General features: G+C 37.6%; 1 protein-coding gene across 1 annotated transcript; it reads right to left on the bottom strand.

Annotated features, from left to right (window-relative positions):
* Positions 1-358: 358 nt before the first annotated feature.
* Positions 359-22347, bottom strand: SMC2 (structural maintenance of chromosomes 2). The gene is made up of 26 exons (XM_075526339.1): positions 22249-22347; positions 21374-21615; positions 20322-20471; positions 19483-19605; positions 18516-18554; positions 18211-18321; positions 17988-18032; positions 17245-17478; positions 16385-16534; positions 15481-15714; positions 14375-14534; positions 12443-12560; positions 11515-11653; positions 11149-11268; positions 10640-10844; positions 9914-10049; positions 8765-8889; positions 7741-7934; positions 7309-7452; positions 6854-7048; positions 6103-6303; positions 5145-5261; positions 3622-3782; positions 2627-2774; positions 1583-1729; positions 359-692 (listed from the first exon to the last, which is right to left on the bottom strand). The coding sequence occupies exons 2-26, from the start codon at positions 21539-21541 to the stop codon at positions 687-689; spliced, it is 3570 nt and encodes a 1189-aa protein (XP_075382454.1). The 5' UTR covers positions 21542-21615; positions 22249-22347; the 3' UTR covers positions 359-686.
* Between the last annotated feature and the right edge of the window lie 13 nt (positions 22348-22360).

Below are 22360 nucleotides of genomic sequence, written 5' to 3'. Positions count from 1 at the left end.
TTCTTGTGTTGCACATTCAGAGCGCACCTTTGTGTTCTGCTCTGTGCTGACCTGCCTGCCCTCTGGCCGCTCGCCAATCCACGTGGCACTGGTGGCACTGGTCTGCGGCGTCAGCTGCTCAGACTGAAGGTGGCTGTGCAACAAATGACAGTGTCCAGTTAGGAGGAACTATGTGAATTTGTTTTTTTAAGCCAACAGCTTGGTCTCTTGCAACCAGGCAGGGTTACGGGATGTATGTATATTTATTTATTATATACATTAAAAAAACATATATAATTATATTCCATGTATATATTATATATACGTATATGTGGAAGATAATTGAAAATACATTTAAATAATATTCAAGAACTTAACATTTCCAAACTATTCCAGACATGGACACATCCCTCCCCAAACCAGCCTCAATTAAATTTACTTTACTAAATGGTAAATGGTATTCTGAAAGGAAGAAAAAGAAAAAAAAAATCAGCTAAGCAGAGGAGAGCGATGGATGTTAGCTATCAGCTGCCTGCAGCATCATCTGGCAAGACGAACGTTGTCAGACCCTGCACCCCCAAAACATGGAGCCTCACTGCTGCTGCTGCTGGGTCCATGTCCCTCTCTCCCACGTCCCTCATCCCTCTGTGGCGCTGCGACCAGAGGTGGCTTTCTGCCATCTGAGCGCTAGCTGCACAGGCATGTTATTATTTCTGGCCAGTGAAGGCAGCAGGATAACAGTATTTGGGTTCACTGGTAAGGGAAGACAAGGGGAAGGGGGGGGGGACGGACAGACACCACACCACCACCACATCAGCATGTCTGAATTTGAGTATGACCATCCATGTCTAAAAATACTTAAGATTTACCACTAGTGTTTAGGGTATAGAGAGTTAAATAATCAAACTTTGAGAAATACAGCAGGAAGTTCAAAACTGAGGAAGTGTTTAATTCTGAGTAGGCACTGTTCAATGAAAAACGGGGGAAGGAAAGCACATACACATAGCACAAGCACATAGTTGACAATATTTATTCATAAAAACATCAGTGCAGCAAATTACAAAAATCTTAAAAATAACTTGGGAGTTAAAATTGTGACAATTGCCTTGCTTCTTAGAAAACAATTATAGTAGCTTAAAAATTGGTATGCTGCTTTTCTGTGGTATTTGACAACCGGAGATGAAGACAGTGTTCACAACAGGTTTTCTGAATGCCATGAACACTGCAAGTCAAATCAGAGTTTCCTCATTCAAAGGCTTCAGTTCCTCCTCTTGAGCTTACAGAGCTACTGTTCATGTACATTTACATGTAAATGCTTATAGAGGGATTACAGAATTAGTTACAGGACACCAACAGGAATAAATGTAGCCAGTTTAGCTAATACTAACAGGCAACAGTCTCCTGTGAATTTCAATTGCTAATGAGGTGCAGATATGAACTAAAAAAGCTAAGGCATAATAAAGTACTCCAAGATTAAAAATACTTTTTTTAAAAAAAGTTAACATTAGAGAGTTTCTCCCTGGCCTAGCTACAGACTGCAGACAGAGAACACTTAAGAAGCTGCTACTACACGTGAAGGGCCTCTCTTGTCAGTCTTACGTACTTTCTGGGCTTTCTCGAGGGCAGCTCCACTATTTCTGCTTTGAAACTGTTCGTATCTTGCAATAGTGGATACGCCATCCACAAACTTGGTCTTGTAGAGGACATTGGCGTTGTTAAACATTCCATCCTTCAAGGACACCACAATGAACTAAAACAAACCAGAAAGCTTAAAGTAAATGCTGCCATCCAAATAAAGACTTTAAACAACACTGGAAAAGGCTTCTAAAAGGAGGATTCCTTTTACTTTATTTGGCCAATATCTTGGTGGTAATTCTTAAAAAAATATTCTAAATAACAACTGAAGCCTAACAGAATGTGCTAAGCAGGTTAACGTACGCCCACGGGCCAGACGTTTTCTGCAGCTAACGATGCACAGCTCTGTCCATATCCCAGCGCTTGGCCTGGGATACAGGACACAACAGAGAATACCCATTCATGGTGCATCAATCACTGGAAAAAGTGTTGCCACAAATTGTGTAAGAATGCAGGATCTTTCACAGTCTAAAGATATTGCTCAAATTACTTTACAATACTGGTACAAATGTTCCCCTCCTCTCTCTCATAATTTGGAAAGGTCACGTCCTACCACCAAAAAGAGATGGGTACTTGCCTTTCAGTCAGAGTAATAAGTTTCTTTGGTTCTACAGATTTTTTTCATGCATAGGCCACAGTGATTGAGAGATTCTTTATGCTAGTGCCTGGCTTATTTCAACAGGGTCAAAAATAAAATATTTTTAAAGCTCAAGTTAAGGAACTCCAGAAAAAAACCAAATCAGGATGTGGGTCATGCCTGAAATTGATCGTATCACAGATATTCTTCCTATTACTACCTGTTTTATAATGCAGCAGCGGCTACATTAAAATGTAACACTTAGCAGTTTCACAGTAGCCATATCATTAGTGTAACTTCCAGTTGAAACAACTTAGAAATACAATGCACATCTCTGAATAAAATACTTGAACAGCTGAGACTCCTCAGCAGCAGACTGCCTCTGAACACAATGAAGTGCATAAATAGATGATCACAATAGTTTCAAGATCATACCTGAGAGTGTCTGAAATGAGTATGAAGCATCTGCCCAATATTCTGGGTATGCGAGAGATCAAGGGCTGCATCCACTTCATCCAAGATGTAAATTGGGGCAGGTTTGAAGAGGAGCATGGATAAGATCAAGGACAAGGCCACCAATGATCTAATACAGAGAACAAGAAAGTTATGTTTTACCTTCTTGTTTGAGAGGATTTGGCTTATGAAAACATTTGTTTGGTAGTAACAAAATGCTCTCTCAAAAGCAGATTCAGGCTATGAGTTCTGAAGAGACAGAATGACAGCTTCTGCCACAACTTCTGATTTCAAAATGTGAAGCCTTCTGCCAGAAATGTCAAATGTTACCTACTCTTTTATCAGAAGATCAGGTTAGTTGGGCGATGGTATTTAAAATCATGCTGAGTTTTGCAGTGCTGTTTTTCAACATACAGTTCTTCAAGCATTCTGTCCTTCAGAAAGTTCTGTATCTCTGTCTCACCTCTTCCTAAATTCTGTCTCTACTTTTCAATTTGTTAGATTTTTCCTTCCAAGTTGCAAAGAAGCACATACCCTACAGAGTAGCTGTAATCACTGGAGAAGAAAACTGTCACCATGACACTACTTTGACACCGGGACAGAACTTGTCTATATAGATTTTTGAGATTACAATTCAAAGGCTGAAGCATTTAATTGAACAGTACCTCAGTACTACCTAGAGTTAATTAACTGCTGTTTTCTCACCATTCAACTCATTTTTTTGTCACTTCTCCATGGAGTAAAATCTTGTTATCATATGCCAAGTAATGCATTGTTCTAAGTTGGATTCAGCTCTTTGAGCTGAACTGAATTAATAATGCTTTCAATATTAAGTCAGGTTGGAAGGAGAAAGGAGTCCCTAACTTGACTAGGGAAAAGATTCCTTTCTTGCTTTTCTGAACTATAATTAGCTAGACATATCAATTATATACACAACTGCAATGGAAAACAAACAAAAACCCACAAAGTCTGCCAACCTTTGTCCTCCACTAAGTTCTGTTAAGTTTTCCTTCCAGGTGTTTCCTAAGGCAACTCTGAACTCCAGACCATCCAAGGTATTCTGGGTTTTACAGGCTACTAGCATAGCTTTGGCTCCTGGTAGAAGTGTTGAGAAAATTGAACCAAAGTCTTCATTCACCTGGAAGTCAGACCATAAAAGATGTATGTACATGCTTTGAATCAAGAGCACAAACAGCTAAAAACTTAGTGGTACGCTGCACTATGCTCTAGATGTCTTGCCCAATTTAACCCAATCACTTCTTACGTCTTGAAGATTAGCACATACAGGATAGTGAGAAAATGTTAGCATATGGAATCTTTTATTTTCTCCGTACTGAAGAGAGAAGCGGGGGGGGGGGGGGGGGAAGGAGGAGAGGGGGAGAGAGATGTAGGCCACATTACACTAAGCATTTTAGAAGGATCAAATGAAAACAATATTGGAAGGCTTCTTTATGCTATCAGCCAGGGAAATAGTTATGCCCTACCTCAGACTTATTAACTGGTAAATTGTGATTTCCCTCAATTAAAGGACTATTAAAAGTATAAGCACCTCGTAAGAGGCACACACTGGCATCCTCCCCTCTCCTTTTTTTTCCCAGGATTACTTAAGCAATGTCAAGGTATTGGATGGGACACAACTTTGTAAATGTACATTAAAATTTCCTAGGTCAAGGAATGGATCTGAGAACGCACTTATTCCACCACCCACGATGCTTTTAAGCACAATTCACTAATTTTTACCAAACAAGATTTTGCAGTGAAAAGGTACCATTTTGTCGGTGATATCTTGAGTACGGGCAGTAATAATTAAAACCAAAACTTCACTTGTGAATAATTTAATCTTAGATATAATCGATCTTCTCAAAGGCCAAAAAGTACAAGTTATCCTGGTACAGCAGAAAAGAATGTGTAAAGAACTCTACATGTAGAAGGGGAAAATTTTATACTTTTGTTATAGTTCATGATATGAGAGATCTAGTTAAGAAGGCAGAGTGCTCAGGTAACAGAAACATAGATCAGCTGTTGCTCTATTCCAGTGTTACCCATCTATCAGTGACAGGAACAGCAGCCCAGGTCCACAGCCCCACATTGTATGGGACTACACAGAACCAGAAGATTTTAACTCTGGTCAAATATTGGTTTAAGCAAACAAAAAGATAGACTGTATCACTGTTTTGTCCAACTTCCATGTAAGAGACAATTATTTCAGCATGCCAGTAGCTTAACCTTCCTTAAAGATTTGTGGGCACTAAAAGGGAATGGTGAAGTAGTTTTGCAGGTTTAACTGTATCTTTACAATTCTCAGAGAATTCATCTTATTCTCAAGAGTGAGATGAAACAGGAGAAATTAAATGGTTGTTTTGTAGTTTAAGCACTAGGCAAGGGAGATTAGTTCTGGAAAGAGACATCTTTTCTTTTTCCATAGAAATATGCAAAACAGTAATCTAAGATAAATCTCATCCTCTGCTAAACTGTGAAGATTAGATTTCAAGTGTCATACCTTTTTCCAAGCAACATGTAAAGCTTCGGTTTTCTTCTGGTCAAGCTCTTCAATAGTTGCAAGAATTTTTGACTTGTCATTCTCTACAATTCTTTTCTTCTTCATTAAGTCATTGTACTGGTGCAAGGAGAAGAAAAGATTGATTTCAATTAACTTAGTGCTCAAATACATTTTGTGTTAATCTTACAGTTTCACTGTTTATCGGTTTTGTAGCTATGAAATAGCCATTAACCACAAGATTGAAATCCAAAGCATTCATTTAGCTGTATCCAGGTTTTAAGTTTTAGGATATTATTTGCAAATTAAAGCATTAGAATTTTCAACAATCGGCAAAGGGGAAGACGAACATTACTCTGAAAGTCGCACTTCATTTTCAAGTTAAACATGTTTCATTTGCCTTTCAACAGAAGAAAGGACGTTTCTGGAAGCTGATATGAAGAACAGGCCAATTCTAATAATGAAACAGTACTAGAAAAAGTTGGAGTCTCAGTTAGTGGACAGTTTTGAGACAAACCTGGAATAGCCTCAAGATACAGATAAATTCGAGACAACTCTGGAATACCTTCAAGCTATTGTGCTTGAAGATGAGCAGTTTTTTGAGCTGCAACCTTTGGTAAAGTATGTAATTCTCAGATACTGTAATGGATACCACAAAGCTTGCCTGATGCTGCTGCTGCCAACTTAGGATGGACTGGGGTAGGGAGGAATGAAATTATTCTTTTTACCATCCAAAGTCAAGATTATGCATAACCTAGAAAACTAGTGCACAAGTGAATAGTTAAAAAATGTAAGATTAGTATAAAAGATCTAACAAAAGGTTTCCTGCTCACTCACAAAGATTTAATTTTATTTTTGGTGTATTCAGAAATAGAGCATATGAAAATATAGAGCTACGTTATACGTAATACCGTATACACAACCTGCCCAATCTTTAAAGGTTGAAGCACAGAATGTTTACCTTCTCCTCTGTCTCAGAAAGCATATTCATAGCTCTCATGTTCACATTCCTTCCCAACTTCTCTTTTTTCTCCTGCAATTTCTGCAGCTTCTGACCTGCTTCTTTAGGATTGTTAGTTTCAAAGTCATAGGCTGTGTTTGGCTGACCAAAAAGTGATTTCTCTGAAGCTATCCACTCATACTCTTTCAGCATTTTGGTCACCTGTAAACAAGAAGATATGCTGAAGCTTTTTTTTTTTTCCTTCTCAAATGTGAATGAAAAATAATAAAAAAAAAAAAATCAACACGCTGAAATTACTCTACAACATTAATTCTTCTATCCCAACGCAGCACAAGTGTGTACCTTTACAATGCTTCATGTGATTTCCAAGACTGTAGATGAACCAAGATTTTAAGGGAGCTTTCACATATACCCATCACACTTGGAACAGGTTTTTCTATATCTGGACTAAGCCATTGTCACCAAATCTCTGGATTAGCTTCTTTAATTAGTTACCTAATTTGTCCATAGAGTCAGACTGTTCTTCTCATTGATCACCTTCTCACTGTGATCTATTCTCTATTAGTCAGTACTGATAAGCTCTGTTACAATTTACAGTTTCCACCCCCTCCTCCTGGGATAAAACTTTTCACATCAAGAGCTGCAAATATGACAGTGCTTATTAAGAAAAAAGGCTATTTCCTTTGCATGTGGCAAGGGAAATAACCACTCTTCGTCACAAGATGCAAGGAAAAGCACAGTTCTGAAATACCTTGGCAGCAGCATCAGCACTCTCTTGTTGATGTTTGCTGATGTTGTGTTCTAATGTTTTAATCTTAAGCTGTAATTCATTACTTTGTTCTCTGTATTTTACTATCTCTGTGGATTTGGCTTGAATTGCTTTATCCTGTAACACAATTACTTCCTTTTGCTTGGCCAGCTCCTTCTGTGATTTCTCTACAGATTCCTGAAAAGCAAATCAAACAGCCATTTATTAGTTTCTTTTAAAGGCTGGTGTTAGACAGTTGTTAGAAGAGAAGGACACAGCAAGGAAGGAGAAAAAACTCACATGTGGTAATGAAGCCAAAAAATAACTACCTAGGCTAAACATAATTGAGTGCTGGCAAGAAAATCCGAACAACAAAACACATATTATAATTTGAGCTTTAGGGGATTATATCTTCAGTCACATCAACACAGATAACGAAACACAGTATTCACTTTTACCTCTGTCTTAGACACCTCAGCTGCCATAGCAAGAACTTGCTCTTGGTAGGATTTGATTGCTTTATTTGCAGCCTCTATCTGTTCTTTATAGGAGGTCTGTTCTTGTTTTAGCTGTTCAAGTTCCAGAACTAAAGCTTCAACTTCCTAGAGAGATGTTTTCAAATTTATTACAGTTATACTTAAATGGAAAGAGTTAAGATTCAGTTTGATGTAGTAAATGCTGTAGAAGATTAACAGTACCCGTTCTTCAGCAAGCGGACAATCTCACAACAACAACAAAAAGCAAGCATCAGCAATTTCTATGTCAGTGACTACAGAGTAATACATTAAGTTCCAGAACTGACAGTATTAAAACTTGAAGAGAATCAAACTTTCTGATTACTGCAACCACTTTTGACATTGAGAAAATTGCCAACAAAGGTTAAGTTTTACCTGCTTCTTTTCTTTCATTTTTTTGCTTGAAGTATCTGCCTTTTTCTTGGCACTATCTAGTTTCTGCTGGGCATTTTTTAGTTCTTTTTCACGTTCTGCTGCTGCATTTTTCATTTTATTCTCTAATACCTTGTATTTGTCTTCTGCTTTCTTTTGGTTCTCTTCAGTTTTCTTTAATGTCTCTTCACACTCCGCTGAATCAAGAAGTACAGTACTGAGATTGGGCATTGTTCTTATCTTTAAATTTACATCCTGAACTCCAACTGACATAAATCCGTCTCTGCCTCTAACAGGAAAAAAGTGATTGTTCCACAGCTATTTCAATGACTACTCTAAGACAGTGTGCTTTTGTTACCAGTTATTGGTAGGGCACCAAATAGACAACCAGTCATTAAAATTAATGAAAATAAGCCTTTTTTTCTTTTTTTGACAGGGCAAGTATATGCCAAATCACATGTTCAAGAAGTAATTAATCAGATGGCTGCCTAATAAGGTATCACCTCATCCCTACAATACTATGTCTACATATGTATCACTTCTGTCCATGTTTTTTCTTTAGATGTTTTACTTGTTGCTGCATTTGCTTCCTTTTACATTTTTCCTTAGCTAACGAACTGTACTTCTTTCCAATGCTTTCTTGTTAGGCAAACTATTTATATTGCTAACCTTAAATACCTACAGAAATACATGGCTTGGAAAAAACAAAGATTACTCAAATATGGGACTAAATCCATTTTAAAACTTCCCTGCAAAGCCATTTTTCTTTTATTATAAAGTATATAAAACACTTAAGAATATAGCCTTTACTACAAGAGAATGACCAACCTTATGTGACACCTCTTGCACCTCTATGCAAGTCTATTGTGATTCTGTATTTGTTACATATTCCAAAATATAAAGCTAGTATTTTCAAAGCAAGAAATATTTTTTTCTTAAGCAAAGATTGTGGTACTCAAACGGCCAAATATCCATCTCATTCTCAGCAACTAGTTTTCAGTTAAAAGATTAAGAACACATTTGTCACCAATGGTTTTCTTCAGGGCAAGCAGCTCTTCCTCTTGTTTGTGATAAGCACTTTGATGAAGCTTTGTTTGCAACAGCTGCACTTCCTCAGACTTCATCTCCCACTGCTGCTTCAGTTGCCGGTACCTTTGGAGACAGTAATGATACACACTGCTATACCCAGCACTTCAGTTTCAAACTTGAAACAAGTACGTATAGAAATAAGTAGGTAAAGAAATACTTATATTCCCATTCTAATGTGAAATACAATCATGACCATAGGACTAATAAGCTTAAATGCATGAAAGTCTGATAGAATTTCTTTAATAGCAATTATGACGTTTGTAGGTATGCAAGTTATTACATATATAACTCCTGGTTATGTAGGCCCAATAACATATATTAAAAAACAAATAAATGCAACACATGGAATTTGGCAACAACTTAGAGCTCATGTTTTTCCAACTGGTAGCATGACTGACTCTAGGCTGAAGCACTAAAGAAAAAACATCTAAAAGCAAAACTAATTTCTTCCTTTTTGTCATATTACTGGAAGTCTATTACAACTCAAAACAATTTGAAAAATAAATCCAGCTGGTAGATAGCATATTACACAACACTACCTCCTTATGGGATTTTTACAGAAGTCACTAAACACATTTTTATATTCCATCTTTTTAAAAGATCTTCAATAACTGAGTAGCTGAAAATCAAATATACTTAAAATTATTTAAATTTAAATCCTTACCGCATTATAACTCAGATATTCCTTTTTAGTATCTTTATATTTTCTTGGGAGAAAAAGAAGAGCTATCACAAACTGAAACTGTGTACAAGTGTTTACAAAATGTGACTGGAACAGATCCGTTCTTCAGTGAACTTCACAAAACTTTGGAAAACTTCAAGTGGTTTCAAGTAGACATCACTGTATGCCTTTTTTTTTCCTGTATTACCCAAAACACATTTTTCTTGCATGTGTTATCTAAAAATTAAATTTGCGTGTTGATTGCTGTACTGACAAGTTAATTTGGGGGATGGGAGAGGGAGGAAAGGAATAATTTTTTTCACATTACATTCTGAACAGACCCTATGCCCTCCAAAAATACTTCTTTATATTACATTTACTCAGTCACATAAGAGAACGATAGGCATTTTAAAGGGCAAACCTTACTTTTCAGCAACATTCTTCAAGCTTGCTAGCTCATTCTCTACAGTCTCAAGTTCAGATTCCTTTGTTTTGAGTTCTACTTCAATGTCTTTCATTTCTTGAAGTTTAGACAATATTGGTGCAGCCTGGGAGCACGCACCTGTTCAGTGAAAAAAAAGCAAAGTCAAGGTAATTGGAATTAGACTAGTGGATTCACCACGGGCAAATAGCAAATTCTAAATGTTAATAATGATGCAGGTTGGTGATTTGTTTTAGTTACAAAACAGAAAGGCAGCTAGGCTAGAGTTACAGTGCTTGTCAGTGGAGAAAGACTACCTCCTCTCTTACAGTATTTAGTTCTGCAGACTTTGAATACTACATGTGCATTTCTTGTGAAATCAACTAACTTTTCATAATTTACGAAATTACCTCAAATGAATTATTAATTACTTCAAAAAGTGCTTGAATTCAAAGCACTTCTCCTTCCAAGAGGATTATATGGCCAAATAAGATTTAAGTATTTAAAATCTAAACTACTTTATGCAAGTAGTTTGCCATTAATTTTTTCTTAGTCTAATCAATCTTATTTCAGCTCAAAACTGACAAATCTTTGCTCAAACAGATCATATTATCCCCAGCATGAGTCTAAACAAAAAGGTTACCATTCATGTTTATAAAAAACATGCAGAGCAGTAAACAAACAAATCAACAGACACACAGTATTATTATATGAATAAAACCAGCAATTGCCTCCATGCAGAGTGCCCTGGGGGTCAAACACATCTCCATCAAGTGTAACACTTCTTGTCATTATCCTTTTGTCAAAGGTCACTTTCTTAGCGTTATCCATGTTATTACAGATCAGTGTTGTTCCAAAGACATATTCCATTGCTTTCTGCAGTTCAGATTCATATCCAACAAGAGAAAGGGCTAAATCCACGTTATCATGACCAGCCTAGAAAGCAGATGAAATGCAATTAGTATCCCTTAAGTTATAAGAATTTTCAAATTTAACTTGTCTTCTTTTGATAAAAACATCATTACATTTTAAAACAATTTCAGTTAAAAGTGGAATAATTAATATCCATTTAAACATTGCATAGCTGAAAGGATACAAAGGAAAAAAATAAAATCAAGATACCCTTAAACCTTACAGAAAGTATTAGTATAGCCACTAAGAAGAGTATGTTTTTAGCAAAGAAACAAAATGAAAAAGGTACACAAGGAAAATAGTGTAAATAGTGTATTTATTTACATACCAAGGTTTGGGCCAACTTGACAGTGTCTTGTCCAACACACCTGGCTGAAATTTTGTTTAGTGGAATGATGGTGTATCGACGCTTTAGTTCACCCTTTTCTAAAAGCTTTTTGCCAGTAACCTCAAACGAGAAGAGTTACAAAGCATACCTGAATACATAACTGATTTAGTAAAGTAAGACAACAGGGCTTTGCAAGAGGAATACATTGTTGCCAGTAACTATGCATGACTCTCTTGACTAAATTTAAACACGTACATTGGTCCAAACCACCTCTTACATTCAGTAACAATGCACATGCTTGCTAACCCTGAATCACATGACCTCGTGTCAACATTCAGGAGTTCTGTATTAAAGTAATAAACATACCTCTGTGTCCACAATAATGTTATAGAGTTTCCCTCCAGCCACCACTTCTAGGGCTTTTGCTTTGGATACATCTTTCACAGTGATAAGAGACACAACAGGGCCTTTCACGTGGTTTGGATTCCAATTTTTTTCTGGATCTCTTAAAACAAATTTAAATTATCATAGTCACATGTTTGTTTGTCTCCCACACCACTTAAAAAAATTTATATTTAAAAACTCATACTGCTTATTATATTGGTATAAGAAATTCTAAATTCTATCAGGAAAAAATACAGATAAAACGGTTAAATTAAATACTTCAGGGCAAGAGACTTCCCAAGAAAGAGTCAGTCACAGTCATTAGAATAATGTCCTTCCTCATTTTGGTATAATTTGTTCACATAATCTTCGATTTATTTTTACTACGGGTCCTATTATTAGCACAGCTATAGGAGTATGTTCAGACTGATTATTACAGAAGGAAATAAATCTGGGGATATATATATTTGATTGGTGGAGACAGATAACAATGCTGACCTCCACAGAGCAAGTCTACTCACAGTCCTCAGGCAGGCCTCTGAAAAGTAACGATTACGTATTTTTGCAGTTTAGACCTTTGGTTTCTATGGTTTTAGCTACTGAAGTTGAGTTATGGCTTGCAAACACCATCATACAAAACTTTTAAATTCCAGTGATTTCGATAAGGCTGTTGTTTAAGAATGACTGTATCACTTTCCCTGCTGCCCATTAATTCAGTTAACATTTCTTGACTTCCCCCCGCTTCCTCCTTCACTTGCACCACAGGTTAAGACAGTCATTATTCACTGGCATTAAAAGGAAAGCAACAGCTAAGCAATTGATGGAATTAGCCCCTAAGTCCCATAAGCCACGCATAAAACGCCCCAAAAAGCACTTTCAAACGTCTTTTAGGATCACACCGAGATCTTACTTGTACTCAAACTGTAGGTGAGGAAACTTTGCCATTAAGCCTTCATGCAATTCTCTCAGTTGGCCAATGTCACGAGTCAATGCCTTCTTTTTTGCTAAAAGGGCTTCTTCTTTCTCTTCTTAAGAGTTGAACACAAGCAGCAGACAAACACCCAGAGCACAGAAATCTATTAGCTTAAAAATTGGTATGCTACACTGTTTATCTAAATCTACGTAGAGAATACTTAATTGAAAGACTTTCTAAAATTCTTCGTAAATTTCCAGTTTAGACAAATTAACACCATCACAATACCAAAAATGCAAAGAGAGAGTTTAAAGTCTAATGTGCTTCTCTGAATGTCATTCTGGAATACCAATTTACAGTTTTGAGTAGCTTCTGCAACAAATGTTATCTGGAATGAGAAACAAACTTTAAGAAGTGTTTTAGGCAGGAAAACCCAGAAAAGAACAGGGAGGTTGGTCACTTTTTCCATTTAAATTTTAGATGGAATTTAAATTTTCCATCAAGCTTTAAAAGAATTGGCCTGAAGTTTATAAAATCAGATTATTTTAAACTATTTTCTGTGGAAGACAAGAGCTTGCAGAGCTTTGGCCAGAGAAACTTCTTTGTGCATGAAAACAGCATACTTGGTTTTTCAGTTCCTTCTTGTATTGGGTCTGGCTGGGATGGAGTTAACTTTCCCCATAGCAGCCCTCATAGTGCTGTGCTTTGTATTTCTAGTAGAACAGTGTTGATAACACACCAGTGTTTTAGCTACTGCTGAGCAGCGCTCGCACAGCATCAAGGCTGTCCCTCCAACCTCTGCTCCAAAGGCCAGTAGGCTGGGGGTGGGCAAGAGGCTGGGAGGGGACATAGCCAGGAGAGCTGACCCAAGCGATATTCCATACCATATGAAGTCGTGCTCAGCAATAAAAGCTAAGAGAAAGGAAGAGCGGAGGGGGCTTTCATTATTAAGGCATTTGTCTTCCAGACCAGCCGCTACACACACTGAGGCTCTACTTCCCAGGAAGTGTCTGGACATTGCCTGCTGATGGGAAGCAGAGAGTAAATATTTTTGTTTTCTTTTGCTTCTGTGTCCAACAGAGCCAGTTCCAGTGGGCTCCAAGACAGACCCATCGCTGGCCAAGGCTGAGCGCCTCTGTGATAACATATTTAAGAAGGGGAAAAAAAAACCTGCTGCAGAACAGCAACTGCAGCCGGCGAGAGGAGTAAGAATACGTGAGAGAAACAACTCTGCAGACACCCAGGTCAGTGAAGAAGGAGGGGGAGGAGGTGCTCCAGGCACCAGAGCAGAGATTCCCCTGCAGCCTGTGGTAAAGACCATGGTGAGGCAGGCTGTCCCCTGCAGCCCATGGAGGTCCACGGTGGAGCAGATACCCACCTGCAGACCATGGAGGACCCCATGCCAGAGCAGTTCATGAAGTACAGCCCATGGGAAGGACTCACGTTGGAGAAGCTCATGGAGGACTGTCTCCCATGGGTGGGAGCAGGGGAAGAGTGTGAGGAGGGAGTGGCAGAGCAATGCATAATGAACTGACTGCAACCTCCATTCCCCATCCCTTGCACGGCTCGGGGGGACGAGGTAGAGAAAATTGGGAGTGAAGTTGAGCCCAGGAAGAAGGGAGGGGTAAGGTCTTTTAAGATTTGGTTTTATTTCTCATTACCCTACCCTGATTTGATTGGTAATAAATTAAATTAATTTCCCCAAGTTGAGGTTGTCTTGCCCATGACAGTAATTGGTGAATGATCTCTCCCTGTCCTTATCTCAACTCACAAGCCTTTCATCATATTTTCTCTCCCCTGTGCAGCTGAGGAGGGGGAGTGATAGAGCAGCTTTGGTGGGCACCTGGCATCCAGCCAGGGTCAACCCACCACAATTCTGTGTTTCTTTTCAGATTCCCCCAAAATTATGCACCAGAAATCCATGCAGACCTTCATAGTTCAGCTTCTTCATTTGGTTCTCTAGTATTTCTTTTGTTTTTCTGACAGCTTCAAGTGCTTCTTGGTCTTTCTTGTAGCCTCCGTCCATCTTTTTGACTTCAGCTTGTTTTGTCTTTAATTCTTGTTGTGCATAATTCAACTTCATTTGAGCCTGTAAGGAGCAAGAAAATATGGAACCAGAAGATCTTCAAAGCAAATCTTGCAGGTGCAGATTTAGAACACTTGCACTAACAAGGTGCTCATATAAGTTGTAAAAGTTTCCACTGGTTGCAGAAATGCCAAAAAGCAGCCTTGGCTTTTGAAAGTAAGGGTTTGGAAATAAATAAGGTGGTTTGGAAATAAAATAAATAAATAAAGTGATTTGGAAATAAAGAAATAAGGTGGTTTGGAAATAAAAACATAAATCATGTATTTGGATACAATAACTCATATTAGCAGATGAATAGAGTCCAAGAAGAAACAAGGTAAAATAATGTGGGGGACAGCTGTCCTTGCTATTTTCCCCAAAAGAGTTTTTCCTTAAGTGAGACAAGCAAGGTGCACTTTCAACTTGAAAAATTAAAATTCCACCGAGAGAACTATCCCAGCAGAGGTTTCCTATCATAAGACAAAAGAAGTAGCATCTGTTTCAGTCGCATGACTAGCACACAATTTAACTGAGGAGAAAAGAGTTTCTTCTGAAGTCTCCATTCACTGTCTCAGGCATCTTTATTTTGATTCCATCAAGTTTTACTGTAGAAATCTCCATAGTATGAATGTGTATCATGGACAGCAGTCTTAATTTCTTCCTATCCAATACCGTCAGTCATTTGAGTACTGAGTCCTACTTTATATCTCAAATGCCAGTTTCTATACTTCCTCACAGTAATGTTATAGCTTTTCCCTATTTGTCTATATTTATGCAAGGATTTTTATTTTTTTAATGACCCATTTTATCAAAAAGTCACCTTAATCCATATGCCAACTTGTAAAATGTCTTGCACAGAAAATCTGCAAATCTTTCCACTGACCTTTCAAGAGTGTGTCATTTGGTTTTCAGACAGTTTTCAAAAGAAGCAGGAAGGCTGGTCTGAGACAGGCAGAGCTTTTATTCTTACCTGTTTAGCCTCTGTTACTGCTTTGCTGATTTCATTTTTGCAGGTCATCATCTGCCCAGCAAGAGTAGCCTCCTCCCCATCATCATTGCTGGACAAGCCAGCAGACACAGCATTAAAATGCTGTTGTGCTGCAGCTAAAGCACCTGCATCTTTTTCACTTGCTTCCTGTAAAGCATTTAGTTCTTCCTCTATCTTCTTTACTTCCTTCTCCTTTGACATTAATGCTTTAGAATCCTTCAGCAAAACAAAGAACAAAAACAAAAAAAAGAAGAGAGAGCCTGAGTACCATTAAGTTTAAATTCATGTTTAGCTGAGGAGCTACGAGTAGTTTCATCAACTACGTTGCTATGACCCTTTGCCAGATTTTGTGATCTTACAATTTGCCTTTGCATGTTTTCAAGTGTGTACTTGCCCCATGAGCGAAATAAAGATCTACAGAAAGATTAAATTCAGGAAGAGATGACAACTGCCCAAGAACTAGGAGAAATAGCTCTTTCTTCCCAATATATAAAAAGTAATGTATTCTTCAGTGCTCTTCTTGCATTAAAAAAAAAAAAATATATATCAACTGTCAGAAATACGCAATGTAGAAATTTCTCCTTTAATTTTAAGAATACCACATGTCCAGAGAGCTTAATACTTTTGAAGCTATAGGGATCTCTCCTGAGCTTAATAGAAGGTTGGTAATCATAAAGAGTTGCACTTTCTTTGTATATGCATCACATTTGTTTCTAATAGGAACGTACTACCTATGCTGAACAAATCAAACAATGCCCTTACCGTTTGTTTCTGCTTTCCTGATGTAATTCTTGCCAATCATAAGATTTTTCTTATCATAATAGGTAAGAAAAAACAGCTGTTCCCCTCAATCTGAATTAAAGAAAATTATATACAAAGGTCTTACCTCCTGCATACTTTTTACCAGTTCTTTGTACTTATTCTCTTCACTTTTTAAGTTTTGCTTCTTGAGATCAAGGGCACTTTGTGCTTTAGTATTAATTCTTTTAAGTTCTGAAAGAGCATCTTCCAGTGAACGGAGCGTACCACCAACTTCCTACAAGCAGAAATAAAGGAAATTTAATTTAGCTTAAGAATAAGTATTTGTAATCTGTAGCTTAAGATACAGTATTTGTAATATTTCATCTTCTGTTCACAGCTATATGTAGAAGAAGAGATAAATATCAGATCAAGCAGGCAGTTAGACTGCAGTGCAAACAGGTCACAACATCTCTTCCCTCTGAAATCCAAACTAACTTGAAGCCACTACTGAAGCCCCACATCATCCCATATCATGGGACACTGTCCCTGAACAAAAGCTGCATTTAGGCATCCAAAGACCCTATGGGCCATCCTATATCTAACCAAAGCTACTACCCCCAAAACTGAGGTTAGTACTGAGTTTTGCTGAACACGAATTTCTTACTTGAAGTGTGTTTCTTTTCAGAATCAACAAAAAGGGAGAAACAAAATATCTGGCAAAACTTACATTGAATGCACAGAGTGGAAACCTGAGGGCAAACTGTTTCTATTCTTCAGTTATTATTCGTTTACAGCGATTGGATGTAAAGCATTTCAGACAAATGAGAACTTTACATGGATGTCTTTTAGACAATGGCTAAGAATGACAATGAGCAGTGTATAATCTAAAAAGCCCACCAGAAGAAGATAAAAATTCAAGGGTATATTATCTGTAAAAATAATTCCCTTCTCATATAACTCCTTGTATTCAGATATTCAGATGAGCACGACTCTGATCTCATTTACCTTATCCCTTTTCTTTTCCATCTCCACTATTTCTTCGTGAAGTTGTTTCACCTGCTTTTCACTTTCAGCCATTGATTCCCGAAGCTCTTCAACATTAGTCTCCATTTCCTTTAATACTTCAGCAGAGGATAGCTTTGTCTTTTCAGCCAGAACAAACTGATAAGCTATACAGAAGCGGCTTAAATGTTCTATTGCTCGTATTACTTTTTGGTATTCTAGATAGCATGATCGTTCCTGAAAAGACACCAATAAAAAAACTTTCTAAAACTTGATGGAAAATTAATATTAAGTAGGACTGTTATAGAAATATTCTAAGCACTTCTACTAACATTATTATTGGCAGATAAGAGGAAGGATTTTCCATGTTAAGTAATGTATTTGGTACTGTACATTGCAGGCCTGCTTAGGAAAATCTTAGATAAAACAACACTTGTACAATTGATTGTACCTCAGAAATATCACATCAAACAAGTTTTTTAAGAACTAAGATATGCTTTTATCTTCCATTTTTATCTAGTTCTCTTGTTTTCTTCCTTCTCCCTACATTCCCCTCTAGGATTTCCTGGAAGTCCTGAATGTCACATTTTCTGTATTTGGACAAAAGATAAAACTTCTCTCTCTGAAAAGATTCTACAAAGCTTGAAAAAATACTATTGTTTTAGCCATCACATACTGGCTCAGGGTAGCTGAAAATATTTTTTCACTACTTTAAGGGCCCTACCACTCTTCTAATTTTTCCATACCTCTTTTAGTTTCTGTAAAGTTGGAGTGATCTCCTCATTTAAGACCTGTAACACAAAACAGAACATTTATATCCAGATTTTTAAAACTCTTATATGTTGAAGCATGAATACCTAGTTCCAGGTGCAGAAATTAAATATTCTACAAGTTAAAAACCACACTACACTAGTTATTCATTTATCTTTAACAAATATAAAATAAAGTATACTTTCCAACATGTAGTACCATTTCAATGTTTTTCAGTTTGGCTTCCTTCTTCTCTATGGTTTTCTGGACAGCTATTTTCTTGCACTCATACATCCTAGTACCAGCTGCTTCTTCAATCATAGCTAAAATCTAAAATAAAGCAATGCAACAAAAATTTGATGTTTCTTCTTACGTTAGATAGGTTCAACTCAGAACTGAGTTGAACATCTTATCTCCCCCACATCTTTTTGTCAACCCTTCCCCGCCCCCCCCAAAATACTGATTCTTGTCATTTGAAACAAACCAGTAAAACTTCAGACAAAAAACTCCCACAACTTTCTTACCTCTGGTGGTTTCATATTTAGAACTTTGGTAATTCGTCCCTGGTAACAGAAAGATAAAACCAGAACGGTGGTTGTGTACCATGCAATAGCAAAAAAACAAAACAAAGCCCCAAACCCCAAAAATCCCACTAATTTTTATACATTACATTATAAGCTCAAATATTTTTTTTTTTTTGCTACAAGGATAATCTACTTTACTGAATTGTTTTGTTCTTGAAAGTTCAAACAAGTCACTTCTTCAGGCAGCAAGTTTGAAATGGCTCTTACATCTTGTCTTAGGCTTGTCCTCTACATTCCTGATTACGTCTTAAAGGAGTAATGTGCATATTTTGTCTAGAGTCTGGGTTGCTGATGTTGAATAAGCTCTTAATCACAAACTGGCTTTTTTGAGATTTAGCTCACATGTAACTAGGGGAAAGCAGAATAGGTGCAAAAATGCCCTCTGCCCCCTAAGTTGGGACAGTTCCATTTGAAACAGTAAATCCTGCTGTTTTATTATTCCTTGCAAGTATTTCAGGGATTTGTCTAGTCCCTGTGTTGATGTTTATAAGGATCTTTTCAATTGCTCAGCTCTTCCTTTGTTAATTGTGATTTAAGGTGGCAGGTATATCAACTTCATTCAAAGTATTGTCTAACATGGAATACACATAGTAGGAAAGAAAATATCTGTCTTTTTAGCATAATAATAAAAGCAACACCTATCTGTTAAAGAGATAAAAAGGAAAATAAAATTGGGATATGTTTTATAAAAAGCTTGCTACATAAGGTCTTGTGCTACAAGACACATGTTTTAGGGTCAAACTACGCTGTCCTGGAAATCTTAAGTACTTAACATACATTTGATTTTTACTTGATAAGAAGTTGCTTTTCTCCGATTAGGAAATTAAATGTTCTTCCACTATCTATCCTGCCTCAAATTTAGTGCAACTTCTGTTCTTTTTGGATTTTATAAAGATGCACACAATACCTGCATAATAAGGAAGTGAGGGTTATTGACATTGAGTCCAACGGAACAGAAGAGATCCTGCACGCGAGTGTTGGTAGCATTCACACCATTGATAAGATATTTATTTCTACCTCCAATGACAACCTGGAGAAGGAAAAGAAATGGAAGACACTTTTAAGTGATTTAAAAATGACTTGACATTATAAAAATATAAACTGTAATAAAGAATAAAATAATATATGGGATTTGCTCAGATTTATCTTTGCATACACATATATATGCATATTATATAGAACATCAAAACAGATCTTGTTGGGCTGAAGAGACATTTAAAATATCTAACTAAAACATAAGAAAGATCAGTCACTGAGAGCAATATTGACAAGAAAATTTCCAAACTCCACAAGTTTTCACTTTTTTTTTTTTGTTAAAAATTTGGGAGACATCTTCATCAGAAAGATAAAGGTTCCTTTGTTCTTGGAGACCAAATTTAACACACAGTTCAGATATTAAGAGGAAAATATGAAAGCAGAAGGAAAATCCACAAAATAGAAAATGTAACTTGCTTTAGGAACATTATTTCATCATATTTACATTTCTGTGCAAGTCCATAGAAAAGATTATTGATATAATACATTTAACAATATTAAACTAATTTCCCAAGTAATTCCATTTTTTTCCATCTAGTACACCACATCTCCTTCTACAGTTTCTGTTACTAACTACACTGTAGAACCATTGCCTCAATTGCAAAAACTCAGGGACTTTAAAAATTACTTTTTTTTTTTTGAAAAGTCACTCTGTTGAGCATGGTAAAAATGTGTATCGGTTACTAAGCAATACAGATATTAAAGACTCACCTGCCTAGTGACGGTGATCTCATCGCTAGCTTCAAAACCCAGTGGACTTAGTTTCTTGTCAGAATTATCAAAGGTAATAGACACAGTTGCTTTAGTAATTCCAGCTTGCCCATTTTTATAAACTAGGTCTTGCAAGTTGGAAGCTCGCACCTAAATCCATGGAACAGATAAATACATTTTTGAAAGAAATTCATTACACAGTTTCAGTGCACTAATGTAGGTTTTGGAGAAATGACTGAAAAAAATGCAGATCTAGGTTTAGATTTAAGAGTTCATGTGAGAGACTAACACACAGGAGCTGCAAGGTGCTAGCACTGTAAAACTACAGGCAGAGTATGCCAGTCTAGTTTTAGTGAGCCAGCTAATTCTTTCTGCATGAGACTCCTGACAAAAACTGAATAGATGTTAAAAAAAAAAAGCCAGATAACTAGTTCAGTCACCAGTATGTTTACTTAAAGAGCATTTATTATTCATAATGCAGTTCACAGGGAAATGAATCAGAAAGCGTTCCTTGGAGGTCTGCTTGATTTGTCTACAACTACAGGTGGGGGGAGGATAAAAAAATCACCTGAAGACAGAGATTCAAACTGATCTCAGAGCACACAATTTTTCTTTAGAAAAGTAAAGCAGATATATCATCTTTTAAATAGCAGGCACTGCATGAAAAACAACTTGCTATTTTCTTCTGATGAACCAGTTGATGAAATTTTAAGACCCAATCCCGAAGTGAAAAAGTTTATTACAAATAAACAAGTTAGTGCCTTTAGCTGCAAAAGATCTTCAGCTTGAGGCTGCTATCTTTTAAGTGGGTATTTTTAGTTTAATCTTCTAAGCTGCATACTTTGAGCTACTGTATTATACTGACGAAGTTGTAATTTAATCTTTGTGTAAGAATGAGCAAGAATGACAGAGACCCAGTTTTATGTAATGGAAAATCCAAATAAATAAAACTATTTTTTTTTATAGAAGCACCACTTCAGGTCTTCCATCGGAGATTACTCAAGAGAGTAATATGAAACGTTGCTGACAGAAGAAAGACCCCCTTGCTTTACCTGTGACAGATTGGTGATTCCCAACAGGAAACAGATTGAGTCCAAGACATTGGACTTGCCACTACCATTCAAGCCAGTAATGGCATTGAATAAAGGATCAAAGTCACGAACTTCTGTCCTCTGAGCATATGATTTAAATCCTTCAAGAACAATTGACTTGATGTACATCTTCTCTATGTTCCTAAGGGATCAGGCAAAGGATTTCTCCAGAGAGTATGAAGAAAGGTATATGGATTATAATCCTACAGATTTCAAAGAAAAAAAGAAAAAAAATAAGCAAGCGAATCTTAATGCATGCCAAACAAACAGCTAAATGTGTGAGAAAACGGAAAGAACACATGCCTTTCACAACAAAAAGATTATGCATTTATAAACAGAAAATTCCAAGTAGACCCCAGATCCAGGAAGCATGCCAACAATAACCTATACTTCAACATTTTTAAGTGACGTGACTTTACACAACGTTCATCACGATATTTTTATGAAGACTGTGGCATAACCCTGGTTTCTCACAATGCTGGCCGTTAGTCCATCAGCCAACGAAGGAACGGGAAAGGCCCCGATCTTTCAGCACCGGGCAGAAGGCGAGCCTCCCTTTACAGCCTGCAGGACTGCTACCTGCTCAGCCCCACCACACTGGAGGGCTGAAGCCCAGAAAAACGACAGCCTCGGCTCCGAGAACACAGCCCCGTCACCGCCCTGCCGCCACCGCCATGGCGCCTGCCCCCATGTTCTCGCCGTCGGCGCCGCGGCTCCCCACAGCCCCGCGGGAGCCCCTGCCAAGCAAACCCTCGCCGACGGCTCTGACGCCGGAATCAGCCGGGCCCCGCGCCCCGGCCGCGGGCGGGCCGCCTCCCCAAGCCCCGGTACCTCACCGCCAGCGGCGCTCCCAGCCGGCTGCAACGATTCAATTCTGGCGCCGACAGTCGGCGACCGTTAGAGGAGGCGCCTCCTTCGCGGCTGCCCCCGCGCTGCCTGCCTCGGGCG

This window comes from Mycteria americana, chromosome Z, assembly GCF_035582795.1.
Source record: "Mycteria americana isolate JAX WOST 10 ecotype Jacksonville Zoo and Gardens chromosome Z, USCA_MyAme_1.0, whole genome shotgun sequence".
Classification (NCBI taxonomy): domain Eukaryota; kingdom Metazoa; phylum Chordata; class Aves; order Ciconiiformes; family Ciconiidae; genus Mycteria; species Mycteria americana.
The sequence above is the reverse complement of the archived record's forward strand: the minus strand, read 5'-3'. Positions and strand labels throughout refer to the sequence as shown.